The sequence below is a fragment of the Gopherus flavomarginatus genome, chromosome 1 (assembly GCF_025201925.1).
Source record: "Gopherus flavomarginatus isolate rGopFla2 chromosome 1, rGopFla2.mat.asm, whole genome shotgun sequence".
In the NCBI taxonomy this organism is placed as follows: Eukaryota; Metazoa; Chordata; order Testudines; family Testudinidae; genus Gopherus; species Gopherus flavomarginatus.
The window spans coordinates 209,660,878-209,676,089 of NC_066617.1; the positions used below are offsets into that span (position 1 = coordinate 209,660,878).

Consider the following 15,212-nt stretch of genomic DNA (forward strand, 5'->3'; position numbering starts at 1 on the left):
AGCTAACCTGACTCTCCTCAAAGGGGAAAGATTTCTGCTGTACTTGCAGTGTGACAATGGTGTATTCTGGTGGCACTAAAGCAGCCTGACCAAGTCCTTTACCACCAATGCAGTGGCAAATTTGAAGGTGATAAATTCATAGAAAGTGCATGTTCTTTATTTCCATGGGTAAATTTTCAACCCACAAATTTCAAGCTAGCTCAGAATGCATTCATATACTTCTTCCCACTCTTCATGGCATGTATACCAGTCCTATACAGAAAACACAGTGTTTTATCAGTGTCATTGTAACCAGACCTCTTTGATATTTTGCAGTACTCCATATAAAGTGAGGCCTGTGGCCACTGGACAGTTATCAGGTAAAACACCTTTATTTTAGCCATATTTACTAAAACTCCTTGACTGAGCTGGTCATCTGGGATTAAAAAATCTAGGAAATGTATAACTTGTATGTTCTCTAGCTGTCATGCAAAAAAAATTGATCTGACATGGCTGTAACTATGCCATAATCAGGAATAGTGCAAAATATTTAACTTCCAAGTAAAAAGTGGTTAAAATCAGCCGGTATTCAAGTTAGAGACACATCTGTGAAAATGTAGGATGGAATTTTCAAAAGCACTCCCCATTGGTCGAACTCTGCTCCCACTGAGGTCAATGCTAAAGGTATCAGGGTATGTCTACGCAGCAACTAGACACCCATGGCTGGCCTGTGCCAGCTACTCAGGTTCAGGATGTGGGGCTGTTTCATTGCTGTGTAAATGTCTGGGCTCACGCTGGAGCCTGGGATCTAGGATCCTGCAAGGTAGGAAAATCAGAAGTGTGCAGAACAGTGAAACAGCCCTGCAACCCAAGCCTTGTGAGCCTGAGTCAGCTGGCACGGGCCAGTCACGGGTTTCTAGTTGCTGTGTAGACTTACCGTTTCCAGTGAAGTCAATAAGGGTAGGGCCATTACTGATCACTTCTGAAAATCCCATGTGTTGCATTTTGTCAGATTTTTTTTTTTACCTCTGCAAACATCTTATCAAAGTTAGGCACAACATTTGTACCCTAGGAAAGGGGGGTGTTCCTTCAAACATTTACTGGGTGCAGGTTCAGTAGCTCTAAATAAATGCGACATGACTGAAGAAGCTCTGGATGGACAACAACATTGCATATACCATGTGTGCTTTCAGGGGCCTGTTCTCCAAAGCAGCTAAGTTGTTCCCCCTCCAAATGGAATAGAAATGGCACTTTCACTACAGTCCGATCTGCTTCACATTTTCTCTCTACTTTTGAGCAACATTCTTAGGCCAGCAGCTCCCAGATTTTGGTGTGGGGTGCACAGGAGGTCCACAGAGCACTTGCTTGTGTTCAGCAGTGAGCTGGCTAGTCATGTGATACTGGCTGCTTCTGTCTAGCTGGTTCTAGAGCAGTGGTTCTCAAGCTGTGGGTCGGGATCCCATTGTAATGGGGTCGCCAGGGCTGACGTTAGACTTGCTGGCCAAAGCCCAACCCCACCACCCAGGGCCAAAGCCCAAGAGCTTCAGTTCTGGGTGGCCAGGCTCAGGTTACAGGCCCCTGCCTGGGGCTGAAGCCCTTGGGCTTCAGCTTTGGTCCCCCCGCCCGAGGCGGTAGGCTCAGGTGGGCTCAGGCTTCAGTCCCCCCTCCTGGGGTCATGTAGTAATTTTTGTTGTCAGAAGGGGGTCGTGGTGCAATTAAGCTTGAGAACCCCTGCTCTAGAGGGATGCTGGCTTTGCACTGCAAAGAAGTGTGCAGAGGCTATAAAAGCAGTTGGAAACAAGGAAGAATAGCATGGCCCTAGCTGCATCTTCTAGCTTCCATTGGGAGAGCAATGTCTAGAGGAAAAGGAAATGAGGCAGCCTGGCAGTATGTCCAGGGGAGACGGGAGGGCCAGGCAATTGGGAAGCATGTCCAGAGGGAGGGAACAGGTGATGGAGAAGCATGTGCAAGGAAGCAGGACAAGGGAAAGGAATAGGATAGATTGGAAGGGGGAAAGGATTTTATGACAATAGAGAGACTTAAAAGACTTCACATAGCAGTGACTGCTGAAGACTAAGGAAGGCTATCCAAATGAGAGGAGAGGGGTCCATAGGATAGCAAATGGGAAGGGAGCAAGCCTGTGAGACACTCTTCTTATTAAAATATGCTCCACACTGAGAAAGTGTCAGAACTCTTGGCCTAGGAGCTAAATACCTGCATTACAAGTGAGAAGGAAAGGGGTTTTAGGAGGTGTGACCTTCCTTAAATACTGACTAGTATCATTGTTTGCTTGCCTCATCTACAAAAAGGGACAGATCCTCATCTGGTGTGCATAAGTATGGCTCTGCAGTCGAGCTACGCTGATTTATTCTGGCAGAGAGTCTGACCCAATGGCTCCAAGTAGTTTGGTTTTATTTACATGAAGCTCACTTTGTATTTTCCAATTTGCCTTTTCACACTTTCTGATAGTCATGTTTTTTTGGCCAGCTGAAGGGGGCAGGTGGGGAGAATGCTTTGTTTAGAGTACAGCTCATCATTTTAATACTGTCTGTGGTTTCTTGCTTCGTTTTATGAAGCGGGGATTCCCAAAGATCTAAGCTGAAAAGGGCTGGAAATTCCTGGTGGTTTAGTAGCCAAAGCAGGCAAACAGTTTCTGTTCTGGAAAAAGGAAGCAAGTTGGACTGTATGCAAGGGAATTAAGGTTCTTTTCATTTCTGTTTCTCATTTACATTGGTTGCCATTAATTTTAAACATTCCTGACCTTTTGCGGGGCATAAAAAGAATTTAGAGTGGGAAATTGTTCTTTTTTGTAAAAATGTTCGGTTCTAGTTCTTTCTTTTTAAACAAACCTGACTGCATGAAAGGAGGATGCAACCACATTCTGCTTTCAAGAGCAACTAGCTGGTAGTCAAATAGATGCCAAAAAAGGGCCACAACGATTTCCACAAGGGGTGTAGCTAGCACTATTTTTTTCACTGCTCTCTGACATAGCTGGAAAACAGTGAAGTACGGGTAAGTGGAGCAAAGAAGAGCATGAAAGATGAGACTGGAATGTTTGACCCTTAGAAAGGAATATACAAGCAGCAGCTTCAGTACAGTCAGGCCTGGTCTATACTACAAAGTTAGGTCAACATAAGCCATTTTGCATTGACCTAGTTGTGCATGTGTATACACTTAAATTTGTCTCCCACCAATGTAAGCACCCCGTTACAGCAACACAGTTACACTCCCTCCCCAAGCGGCACTGAGCTATGGTTGATGTACAAAGGTCAATGCTGTGCAAGCAAAGACACTGAGTTACCTGTGTTGACCTTAGCAGTCCTCCAGCAGCTGTCCCACAATCTCGACATTGACCGCTCTGATCTCAGTTGTGAACTCCACTGCCCAGGAGTCACAGAGACCAGAAGGTCCCTCCTTCCTTTTAACGCCCCATGGATATTTAAAATGCCTTTTCCTGATTGTCCAGCCTGGTGAGCGCACCTGGAAGCTCTCCACTGTTGTGCACTACTGCCCAGCAGACTATGCTGGCTACATGCTCCATAGAAGCTCCAGCTTGGCATAGACAGAAGATACTGGATCTCCTAGGCCTGTGCCAAGAAAAGGCTGTGCAAGCACAGCTATGGACCTGCCATAGAAATGTGGCCATCTATGAGCAGATTGCATGGGGATTACAGGAGAAGGTGTACAACAGGAACCAGCAGCAGGGCCATGTGAAAGCAAAGGAAATGTGTCAGGCATACCAGAAGGCCAGGAAGGCCAACAGTCAATCCACAGGCCTTCTGTTTTTACAAAGAGCTGCATGACATACTTAGAGGAGAACCCACCACCATGGATACCTCCCGGGAGCCTGAGCCACAGGTCCCTGACCTGAACAGCAAGGAGGATGAGGATGGGAGACAAGCGACCGGGGGAGGGTCCATCTGTGCCATTAGCCAGGACCTGTTTGAAACTCCAATGCATCTACTCAGTCCTGGCAATCAAGAATGAGTGAGCCCAGTGGAAGGGAAGGATCTTCTGGTAAGTGTGTAAATTTATTTCCCATTACAGTGATGGCACCCCCAACTTAACAGGACACATTTATGGATTTTGCATTATTTTACTTGTACTAGAAGAGGTAGCAGTACAAAAAAGAGAAATAATGTTATCTACTTTTCATTCCCCTGTAGAGTTAGGCAAGATTGGAGCCATGAGGAGAAATTTATTTATATTTACAGGGATGTCCCTGGAATTCTTCTGAGAGATCTCGATGAAACTTTCATGGAGGTACTTTGCAGTCCTTTCCTGAAGGTTTCTAAGGATGTCAACCTTATTTCTTCCTCTGCAGTAGGACATTTTCCCATGCCAATCAGCGGTAACTTCAGCAGGCCAATGCAGTACACAGGCTAGCAGCAAACAGACGTAAGTGACTTTGAGTCACCAGTAGCAGCTGTGATCTCTGTGTCTTTGTTACCCTCAGTAGTGAGATATCAGCTAAAATCACCACAGTCTGTAGAAAATGGTGCCCGTATTCAGTGCCACTTCCCTAGTTTCATGCAACTGAGCAATTTCTTGCCTCATTTCTCTCACCCCTAGCAAGCCTTATTCACCATGGCAGGTGCTGAGTGGTGCCATAGACAAGCACTCCAAAGCAGAAGTATCAACATGTATGGCTTGTTTAAAACTTTGAGGGAGTGAGGGAAGTGAGTTCTGAACCTTAACTTTTGCTTTCTGTTGTGATTATACTGACAAGGGTACCCCTGTGTTGTATCTGTAGCTGCTGCTCTTGCAACCTTGAGGTGTTCCCCCTTCACACCGTGAAACACCTGAACCAGATAAGGAGGAAAAAGAAGAGGACTTGGGATGACATGTTAAATGAGATCCTGCAAGCCAGTGCTGCATGTGGTTGGGAGCAAAAGGCCTGGAAAGTGAACATTGCAGACAGCTAGGAGAAGGAAAGTGTGAACAGAAGAAAAGCCCAGGATTCACAGCAGGAAAAGGAAAGGGAGATGCATCAGGACCTAATGGGGCTTTTCTGGCAGCAAACACAGACTCTGCAGACTCTTGTGGATCTACGGGTTCAACAATCCTGGGGCCACCTCCCTTTGCAGTCCATGGCAAACTCTATTACAGCACTTCCCTGCAGCCCCCCCTCAACATTCCACATGGCACCAGGGATTACAGCCCTACCAGCCCAGGGGACGTTAAGGACAACCACTGCTTCACATGCACTGACCTGTGAAAGCCACGGAAACCGTATGTGTAGCACAAATGGATATGAACGTTCTTTCCCCTTGATACATTCTGTTCTATTAATTTATTAAAGTTTTGAGTGTATTTGCTTTTAAATTGCACAGATTTTTCTCGGCATTGGTTTTGTTACTGAATAAAATTCAGTTATTTGGAACATCTTCATCAGTTCATAACATACGCTGCAGAGTACCTAGCAGTTCTGAAAGCACCCACTTACTTGTTCCTGCATAGTGTGATACAACTCACAGGATCAGTGACAAACACGCACAGTGTAATAATCATAAATGTACAGCAAGCAGCACAAAATGAATAGGTATATTGACAGTGTTATATGCATAGATGTACACCAAGCGTCACACAATTCCTAACAGGCCCTCACACTGCAGGGCCAGGTAGAGCACAGCTCACCACACCACGTTACTGTGGTTCACTGATAAAAAGGTGCTCTTTCAAAGCCTCCCTGAGCCATATAGCTCCACCTTGAGATCTTCTAGTAGCCCTTGTGTCTGGCAGACAGCTGCTTTACCCTCCACTCCAGCAGCAACATTTTCCCCCTTTGCTTCACAGCTATTATGCTGGGCACAGCAGGCAGCTATAACTGTTGGGATGTTTTTCTCACTGAAATCCAATCTTGTGAGTAAACACCACCAACGACCCCATAATCTACCAAAAGTACATTCAGCTGTCATTCTGCACCTGCTGAACCAGTAGTTGTGCATCAGTACAAGCACTCCTGGTGATTGCCACACAGTGCCGATGCAAGGAGACAAGTATGCATGCACAAGCGTACATGAACTGCAGCAGCTTTACTCTGACATAATTTGCATCAACCAAAGTTTGTAGTACAGACATGGTGTAAAGGTGTGATGCACAGGAGTACTGGTAAGAGGCCAGTCTTTGTCCTGGCCATAGTCACATGGGTCAGGACTGCAGTCACATAATAGGGGCATCCTCCATTAACTCCAGTGAGTACTGTTCTATCACAAGTAGCTTTGCTGTCTTCACATTGCAGAAATCTGTCTCATTCCTGAAGTTAAAATGGTCCTAGGACTCACAGATTCATGACCGTAGGGTTGTGCAACAACTAAAGCTCAAGCACTTCTTAATACGATAGATGCCTGTTAAATTATGCTGAAGAGCAAATCCTACAGAATTCTGACCCTTGAGGAAAACAATAAAACTAAATTCCTCTAGCATTTTCTTTTTGAGGCCTCTGATCTGTCATTGCTTACATGCACTGAATTCACTTCTGAGCTTTTCCTAATGCCACTATCACTAGCTCAGTCAGACAGGTTCTTGGGAAAAGGGTAACAAAATAACCTCATGCCAAACTTGGACTGCATATTGAAATGCAAAGAGGTCAGTAGACTCTTTGTCTTATCAACTGAGGTGAGATCTAGACCAACACATAGGGCAATCAATGCCTTTTACCACTTCTTTCTACAGAGCCTCAGCATTAGGAACAATTATTACTCCATTTCATAGTCTGTTGACCAGACAAAGGGCGAAGAATGCATCTTTGCTTCCAACTTCAGTTGCTCTTTATTTGTCTTTTCAATTAGCTTGTTATCAACCACTCATATGAAAGAAAGCCCATGATTAATGTAGCTGCCTGGTAGGAGACCTGTGTGCAAATCTATTTATATACCTGCCTTGCTGATTGATGAGCCCATTGATGATATATAAGTGAGACCCACAGATTTTTTTGAATGGTTATATATAGACACTATCTTCCTTGTACCTGTTCGTTATTTGTGAAATGACAGAAACTTGTCACAATGCCTGAATCTACATATATGATCTATTTTCATTTAAGAACCAAGATAACTCTTAAAACTTATGCAAGAGTGTGACATGCTCATTCTAAACAATGTCTTCAGGAAAAAGATGCCCATCCTGCAAAGCTATTCCCTACATAACTTACTCACACAAGTAGCCCATGGGCTGGACTCCGATCTCGGGTATGCCAGTGTAAATCCAACAGCAGGTACTGTAACTTGCAAAGAGATTACTCACCCCAGGAAGGGTTTGCAAGTTTCAGCCCTAATGAACTTGTAGAGCAATCTTAGATGATTAACTGCAGTGGATTTGGGGTCCGAATTAGAGCTGACTACAAAACAAGAATTTCATTTTTGTGAAAAATTTCAAGGTTTCAGAATTTGTTTTTGTTCTGCAGTGGATCAAAACTATGACTTTTTAATAATTTTCCGAGAGGCAGAGCAAGAGACCTTGAGCAAGAGAATAGCCTAGTGGTTAGGGTCCTCGCCTGGGAGATGCGGGTTTAAGCCTATGCTCTGCCTGAGTTCTCTGGTCCTGTGATTATTAATAATTTCTGCAAAGTCCAACATGAGAAATTGAGACTGACTTTATAGTCCAGTGATTGGGGGACTTAGCTGGAATGTGGGAGGCATCTCTACCTCAGAACAGGCTCTTGAACCTGGGTCTTCCATATCCCAGGTAAGGGCCCTAATCAATTGACTATTATGCGGAGCGTCTCTCTTGTTCCCAGAAATTCCAGCTTAGACCTCAGCAACATTCCCATCCAAAGGTTTGCATCCATGGAAAGTTTTGGCTTTCATGAATTGGTATTTTCCAATGAAAAAACATTTTGTCAAAAAATTCCCAACCAGCTCTCATTGTGCCCATTTTTAAGGCTTTTGTTCTTCGAATCTTTTACATTTGGAAGTACTATCCTCCTTATCAAAATAAAATGCTTGGAGAGAAATCCTGACTGTGAGCTGGGCAGAGGCACAAGCTCCGGTACGTGTGGTGAGGATGGGACCGTAGGGCAGAAATTATCCAGCCTGATTCTAGTCCTTAGGGTGAGATTATCACAGGCCTTGCTTGGCCACCTAGAGAAGTGTGGTGCGGTAAGCCAGCCTTCCCCCACACCCACTGCTTTGACCTGCTCAGATTGCAATTCTAACTGTTTTTCAGGGGAGCAGGACCAAATTGCCTGCTACTCCTCCCGCTCCATGAGCAAGTCAGTAGGAAGGGGTGCTAAGTGATAAGATCCACATCAGTTGGAAGTAACAGAGGAGGAGAAGGACCTCGGAGTATTGGTTGATCACAGGATTACTACGGGGCGCCAATGTGATATGGCCGTTAAAAAAGTGAATGTGTTTTTAGGATGCATCAGGTGAGGTATTTCCAGTAAAGATAAGGAGGTGTTAGTACTGTTATACAAGGCACTGGTGAGACCTCATCTGGAATATTGTGTGCAGTTCTGGTCTCCCATATTTAAGAAGGATGAATTCAAACTGGAACAGGTACAGAGAAGGGCTACTAGGATGATTCAAGGAATGGAAAACCTGTCTTATGAAAGGAGACTCAAAGAGCTTGGCTTGTTTAGCCTAGCTAAAAGAAGGCTGAGGGGAGATTTGATTGCTTTTTATAAATATATCAGAGGGATAAATATCAGGGAGGAAGAGGAATTATTTAAGCTTAGTACCAATGTTGACACAAGAACAAATGGATATAAATTGGACACTAGGAACTTTAGACTTGAAATTAGATGAAGGTTTCTAACCATTAGAGGAGTGAAGTTTGGGGGCAGGGAAGTAGTGGGAGCAAAAGACATATCTGGCTTCAAGACTAAGCTTGATAAGTTTATGGATGGGATGGTATGATGGGATAGCCTAAATTTGGCAATTAATTCATCTTTGATTATATAATATAATGGAGATATACTCATCTCCTAGAACTGGAAGGGACCCTGAAGGGTCATTGAGTCCAGCCCCCTGCCTTCACTAGCAGGACCAAGTACTGATTTTGCCTCAGATCCCTAAGTGGCCTCCTCAAGGACTGAGCTCACAACCCTGAGTTTAGCAGGCTAATGCTCAAACACTGAGCTAGCCCTCCCTCTCCCAGGCAGGTAAATATGCCTGATGGTCTGTGATGGGATGTTAGATGGGGCTGGGATCTGAGTTAGTACAGAGAATTTTCCTGGGTGCTGGCTGGTGAGTCTTGCCCACATGCTCAGGGTTTAACTGATCACCATATTTGGGGTCAGGAATGAATTTTCCTCCAGGGAAGATTGGCAGAGGCCCTGGGGGTTTTTCACCTTCCTCTGCAACATGGGGCACGGGTCACTTGCTGGAGGATTCTCTGCACCTTGAGGTCTTTAAACCATGATTTGAGGACTTCAATAGCTCAGACATAGGTTAGGGGGTTGTTACAGGAGTGGGTGGGTGAGATTCTGTGGCCGGCATTGTGCAGGAGTCAGACTAGATGATCATAATGGTCCCTTCTGACCTTGAAGTCTATAAGATCCCTGCTTCAGCCTCCCCAGGGCTGTAGTAGCTGTCTGGGGCCAGAGGGAGGAGTAAGGCCCTCCACAAATAGGCTATGTCTAAACTACTGCAGGATCAACACTGCTGTGATCAATGCACCGGGTAGCGATTTAGGGAAGATCTTCCGTGGGTAGTGATCGATCTATCAGGGATCGATTTATCGCATCTTGTGTAGACGTGGATAAATCAATCCTCGAACACGCTTCCAGTCGACTCAGGAACTCCAGCTCACGAAAGGCGGAAGCGGAGTTGACAGGGGAGCGGCAGCAGTCGACTCGCCACTGTCCTCACTGCCAGGTAAGTTGACCTAAGATACGCCAACTTCAGCTACAACAATCTATTCTCATAGCTGAAGTTGCATATCTTAGGTCGACCTCCCACCCAGTGTAGACTAGGGCTTACTGGGTCTGGAGAAGACCTGCTAAATCGATGGCAGAGTGACCCAGCATGGTGTAGACGCCCCAGTAAGTCAACCTAAAATCCTCCTCTCTGATCTTATATTGCAGATCTCATATCTGTGCCGTGGAAGCACTGCTGAATATCATGCCCTCATTTGGGGATGAATTCCCATTGCTGTCATACAAGAAACCTTGCCAAGAGCTCTACACAGAGCAAGTGAAGAATAGGCAACAGATAGGTGCAGGAAGAGTTGAATTTTGTCTGTAAACTGTGCAGCATTAGTTTATTGCAATATCATTGGGTTGGTGTAAACCTTCTGGTTTTCACTTGCAAAATGTTGAGGAGCAAAACTGAAGTCCTTTGCAAATTATGCAAAAACGTTGTCTTGCAAAACTGTATCCACTTTTGTAAACGTGAATTTCAGAATGAAGGTGACAATTACATTTCATGTTTGTGTTCCAGTAGGAGCTAGAGGCGCCAGTGAAGCCTGGAACATGATTGTGCTATGCAGTGTGCATGCATGTAAGGTCAGATTGTGATATCCTGATGCACATTGAGTTACACAAGGAGTTGCAATGAAATCAATGAGATTACTGATGGCATAAAGCAGTACTCAGCATGAGCAGGGAGATTGCAATCTGGCCCATAGTAAGAGCCATTCCCTGCCCAAAAAAGCTCAATAGACACAACAAACAGAGGATAGGAGAACGGAAGGATTATTATTATCTTCATTTTACAGATGGAAAACTGAGACACAGAAGTGCAAATCCTCAAAAGTTTTTAGACACCTAACACCCATTGATTTCAATGGGAACTAGGGTCCTAAATGTCTTTGAGTATTATAAATGGTGTCTGCATAAATCTCAAATTTTTTTTGCAACAAGAAATTATAGCATTCTTGATTAAAATGTTTAAAAGAAATGGTACTTTGTCTCTTTAAAATGAGAGGAAGTGCCATTGTTAGTCATATATCTTTACTGTATTCTAGGGTTATAAAAACATATATTTTTGTTTTGAAAGTCATTTATTACATCTATAAACATCACATTGCAGTTGACTGTTCTCTGGATTAGAATGTCCTGGTACTCTTAGTGAGTTTTGACAGGCGGAAGGAGTGAAAATAGAACATCTAGTTTTGTTACTGAGCTGGTTTTTAAAAGCAACTTGTCAGTCTCTTGCATGCTACAGCCATTGAGACAGATCTGAGAGGTGCTCAATTCAGGGTACACGGGTTTCTGTATTTATTATTACTGCTGGACTTGTAGCATTCCAGGCATTGTATATGGTAAGTAGAGATGAAGCTTTCCTGGTATTTTAAATAAGTATTATTTGTTTTGTTTCAGCTCTTTGATTTTCAACAGCAGTTTTAAACCCTTTCTGGGATAACTGAAAACTATTCCCTGTAATGGAACAAATCTTTTCCCAAACATATATTTTGCATTGTGTATGTTATATTTATGATACATCTTGATATATCAGAAAAGTACAAGAGGCAGCTGTTAGAAATGCGAATATGTTGTTTATGCTTAAGGTATAAATGTGTGTGTGCCAATATATTAAAAATATATTTAAAACATATGAGAGAATATAAAATGTTTATCTTGCATTTCCAGGAGAGATTGAGAGAAATATAACATATTGCTACTGGACTTCATTTGTGAAAGACAGGGGATTATATTAGCACCTTTTTGTCATTTTACTTTTTTAAAACTAACTAAAAGAATCTATTTCTTGAAATCCAGTGTCTTGTTTAAGAAGCACTTGCTCTTTCAAACACTAATTGCACGGTCTTGTGGTTCATCTCAGCAAAGAGTCTGGGGATTTACTAGATGAAGGAGACCTGAACTACTCTGCAGAGCAAGTTTAATTGACACAGCTGCTGGAGACAAGAGAGCTGTCTACACTAGGACTTTCAAAGTTGCTAACAACAGTGGAGCTGAACCAGTGCGGGCAATAGTGGCATTTTTACATTTTTATTACCTATTGTAGACAAGGCTGTAGAGTTAGATTTGATTTTCAAGGGTTAGGTTTGATTTTCAGGGGAAAGTGCTTGGGAAGTTTGTACTGCAAATGCCAGTGCTCTCCCTGTCCTATGGATACTCAGAGGACTCCATTCTCCAGAGCTGTGAACCCGGCACTTCATATTAGCACTTCATGCACTTACATTTTTTAAAGGTTAGCAACTTTTTAAAGTACACTAAGGATTTTTTAAAGAGAGTCTGTTTTTTTTAAATAAATAAATTAATATGTTACCATATAATATAAATTTAGTGACCTGATCCTGCCATCCTTATGTAGGCAAGATTCCCATTACTCCATTAGGAGTTTTTGCTGTGTAGAGACTACTCCTGTGTGAATTCTGCACCACTGCGTACACACAGAATTCGAGTGCAGCACAGAATATTTTTTTCTCAACAGAAAATACATTCTGCCAAGAAGTGCTGCAGTTATGCCTTTCACCCACTAGGGGCCACTGTGTGCCAGAACAGAGAGCAGCCACTCTGGGGTGGGAGCAGCCCCAACTGCCGATAGGGAAGGGAAGAAAAGAGGCTGCGTTCCGCACAGTGCCCTGCCCATGGGGCCAGGTCAGAAGGCAAGGGGAATGGAGGGTTGAATAGTATGTGGCACATGGAGCTGCTGGGGGGTCACAGATTGGGGTTCAGAAGGGCTAGTGGGGGGCACAGACTGGGGTAGGGACTGAATAAGGATGGGGGTACAGGAACACATGGGGCAGAGTGAGGGGACTGCAGAGACACGTGGGGGGGGGCTGGATGAGTGGGGGTACAGGGACACATGTGGACAGGGGCAGATGTGCCTGAATGAATGAGAGAAAATAGGGGTCAGCCAGGGTCTACGTGGGAACGCTCTCTAACAATCTCCCACCCACACCCCCAACAACCCTCCAAGTTCACACCCAGCCTCCTCCTCCAACAATTACTTCCCTCTCCCTCAGCTCCTTTGTTATCATGGGCTCCCCCAAACCTTTGCACTGCTTCTGAGGAATATGGGAATATGGTTCTGTGTTGTAGTTTAAATTAATTATTACTCAGAGTTCTGTATTAATATGGCTAATAATGAATCTATTTCTAAAAACATTTCCTGAATCATTTTTGTTGTCTGTATTGTAACAGACAAATTTGCTGACAGGCATTTTGAAATAAATTACCAAAATAATTGAAATTGGTGTGATTATATTGTTTTATTTTGACAAATAAAATGTGCATAATTTTAAAATATTGTGTGCAGAATTTTTTATTTTTTGGCAGAGAATTCCCCCAGGAGTAACACTTCAGGATTAGACACTTATCTGCTTTATCCTAAGGATGTTTGTGCAGTACAAGGCAAGTTGCTCACTGTGACTTTGCTGTCCTGCTGCATTATCAATGGTTTAGAACACGGCTCTGTGATTCGGGTTTTACTTGGAAATACTGGGACTATGATTGGTCCTTGACTGGAGCTGCTGGGCGCTATGATGATGCAAGGAATAAATTATTGCCTGTAGCATATTGGTAAAGCAGAATGTACAGACTAGTTAGGTGGTCTCTACTGCAGGTGGGATGCATAGGTGTTAATGCTTCTAACTTAAGTCCATGTTTGACTGGGGAAGAAGGCATAAGCCATGTACACAGAGGTAAAAATTAAAGCGTGAGTAGAAAAATCTAATGTAGAAGTAGGTTATCTCCGAAGCAATGTCAACAACAATACATCTTCCATGTTTACTTTTTAGATTTACCTCATTTAATCCAAAACTTTGGACACATTTATGTTTAATATTATATCAAATGCTCCATCTTACTTAATTTGCATTCGCGCTGCAGACTCTTGTCCTAAGTTATTTCTTTTTCATACATATTATAGTTTACTGAATGTCAGTAAATACAGCTTAAAAACCAAACCAAATGCCAGCAAAGGATATCAAGGCTAGTGAGGATCATAACATTTCTGACAAGAGTTAAGGGGTACCATTTTTAATAGTACCTAAATTACTTTTGAAGATGATGCTTAGACGTGTAAGTCATTTAAATGCTTTGAAAATGTTTACCCAAGATTTACTTTTAGAATTATAGGCCTGTTCTACTTTAAAATGTCTATTGCTGATTTCTTCTCTATTGGTTACATTACATTTGAGTAAATAGCCCAAAACAAAGAGTTTGGGACGGATCCTCAATTGGTGTAAACTGTCATAGGTCCATTGATTTTCTATATATATAGATATACATTGATTATATATATATATATATATAGTGTGTGTGTGTGTATGTGTATAATATATATATATAATATGTGCCTGTGAGGGTGTACATATAGATGATAGATCTATGTGTGCAGATATAGGTGATGGATATAGCTTCTGCAGCTATACTAGGGAGGATGTAATTTGGCTATCACATTTCATGCTTCAGGGCATAAGCATAAATAAAAAATAATGTCCCTATAGTATGGCATTTCATAACTAGAGCAGTTACCCACTGTCAGGAATAGAAAGGATACTAGACAAGTTGGATCAAGGGTCTTCCCCAGTATGGTAGTTCTTAGTTTTTATTGCAATAATTATTTACTGGAAATTGTCAAAGGCAAGTATATCCTGAATGTCTTTCATTCCATCAAACATCAGCGTCTTGGAAAGTTGCTCCTTACTTATCTGTCTTAAGGTTTCCTATCATGTCAACCACCGCAGTACCGTACTAAGCATTGTAAAGCCAAGGTACAGTGTGAACCTTTCCTATGTGTCTAAAATGTACTTGCTGTAGTTGTCTTGTCATAAAGAACAGTAAAGGGCTAGAATTCTCTCCTGCAGTAAGAATTGGTCTCAATGTTTGGTGTATTGCTTTCCTTCCATTGCAGAATTAGCAATGTGTTTTACCTGTGAACATAGACACCACTTCTGTAGGTTTTAGACTGTTTTTTAATATGTACAAAAGCAAGGAATTTTACTTGCTGTTTTCTAGCTACCTGATCAAATCACTCAGTACTGTCTAGGGTTGCCAATTTTTTACTGACACAAAACCAAACACCCTAGCCCCACTCCTTCCCCAAGCCCCTCTCCCTCCCTGCTCACTACATTCTCCCTCCCTCAGTGGCTCACTCTCCTCCACCCTCACTCACTTTCACTGGGCTGGAGCAGGAGGTTGGGGTGCGGGAGGGGGTGAGGGCTCTGGCTGGGGGTACGAGCTCTGTGGTGGGGCCAGGGATGAGAGGTTTGGGGGGCAGGAGAGTGCTCCAGGCTGGGGCAGGAGTTTGGGGTTTAGGGTATGGGAGGGGGCTCTGGGTTGGGGCAGATGGTTGGGGTTCAGGAGGGGGCTTTGGGTTTGA

General features: G+C 43.2%; 2 protein-coding genes across 4 annotated transcripts in view; both read left to right on the forward strand.

Moving 5' to 3' along the window:
* The window catches only part of PDE9A (phosphodiesterase 9A), a 91,752-nt gene that overhangs the window by 21,258 nt on the left and 55,282 nt on the right, over nt 1-15,212 (forward strand). For all 3 annotated transcript variants that reach the window (XM_050936611.1, XM_050936610.1, XM_050936612.1), the window contains exon 4: nt 316-359. In XM_050936611.1, coding sequence (XP_050792568.1) covers nt 316-359 — 44 coding nt within the window. The remainder of the gene's footprint in view (nt 1-315; nt 360-15,212) is intronic.
* The window catches only part of PKNOX1 (PBX/knotted 1 homeobox 1), a 284,239-nt gene that overhangs the window by 12,361 nt on the left and 256,666 nt on the right, over nt 1-15,212 (forward strand). The gene's annotated exons all lie outside the window — the stretch shown is intronic.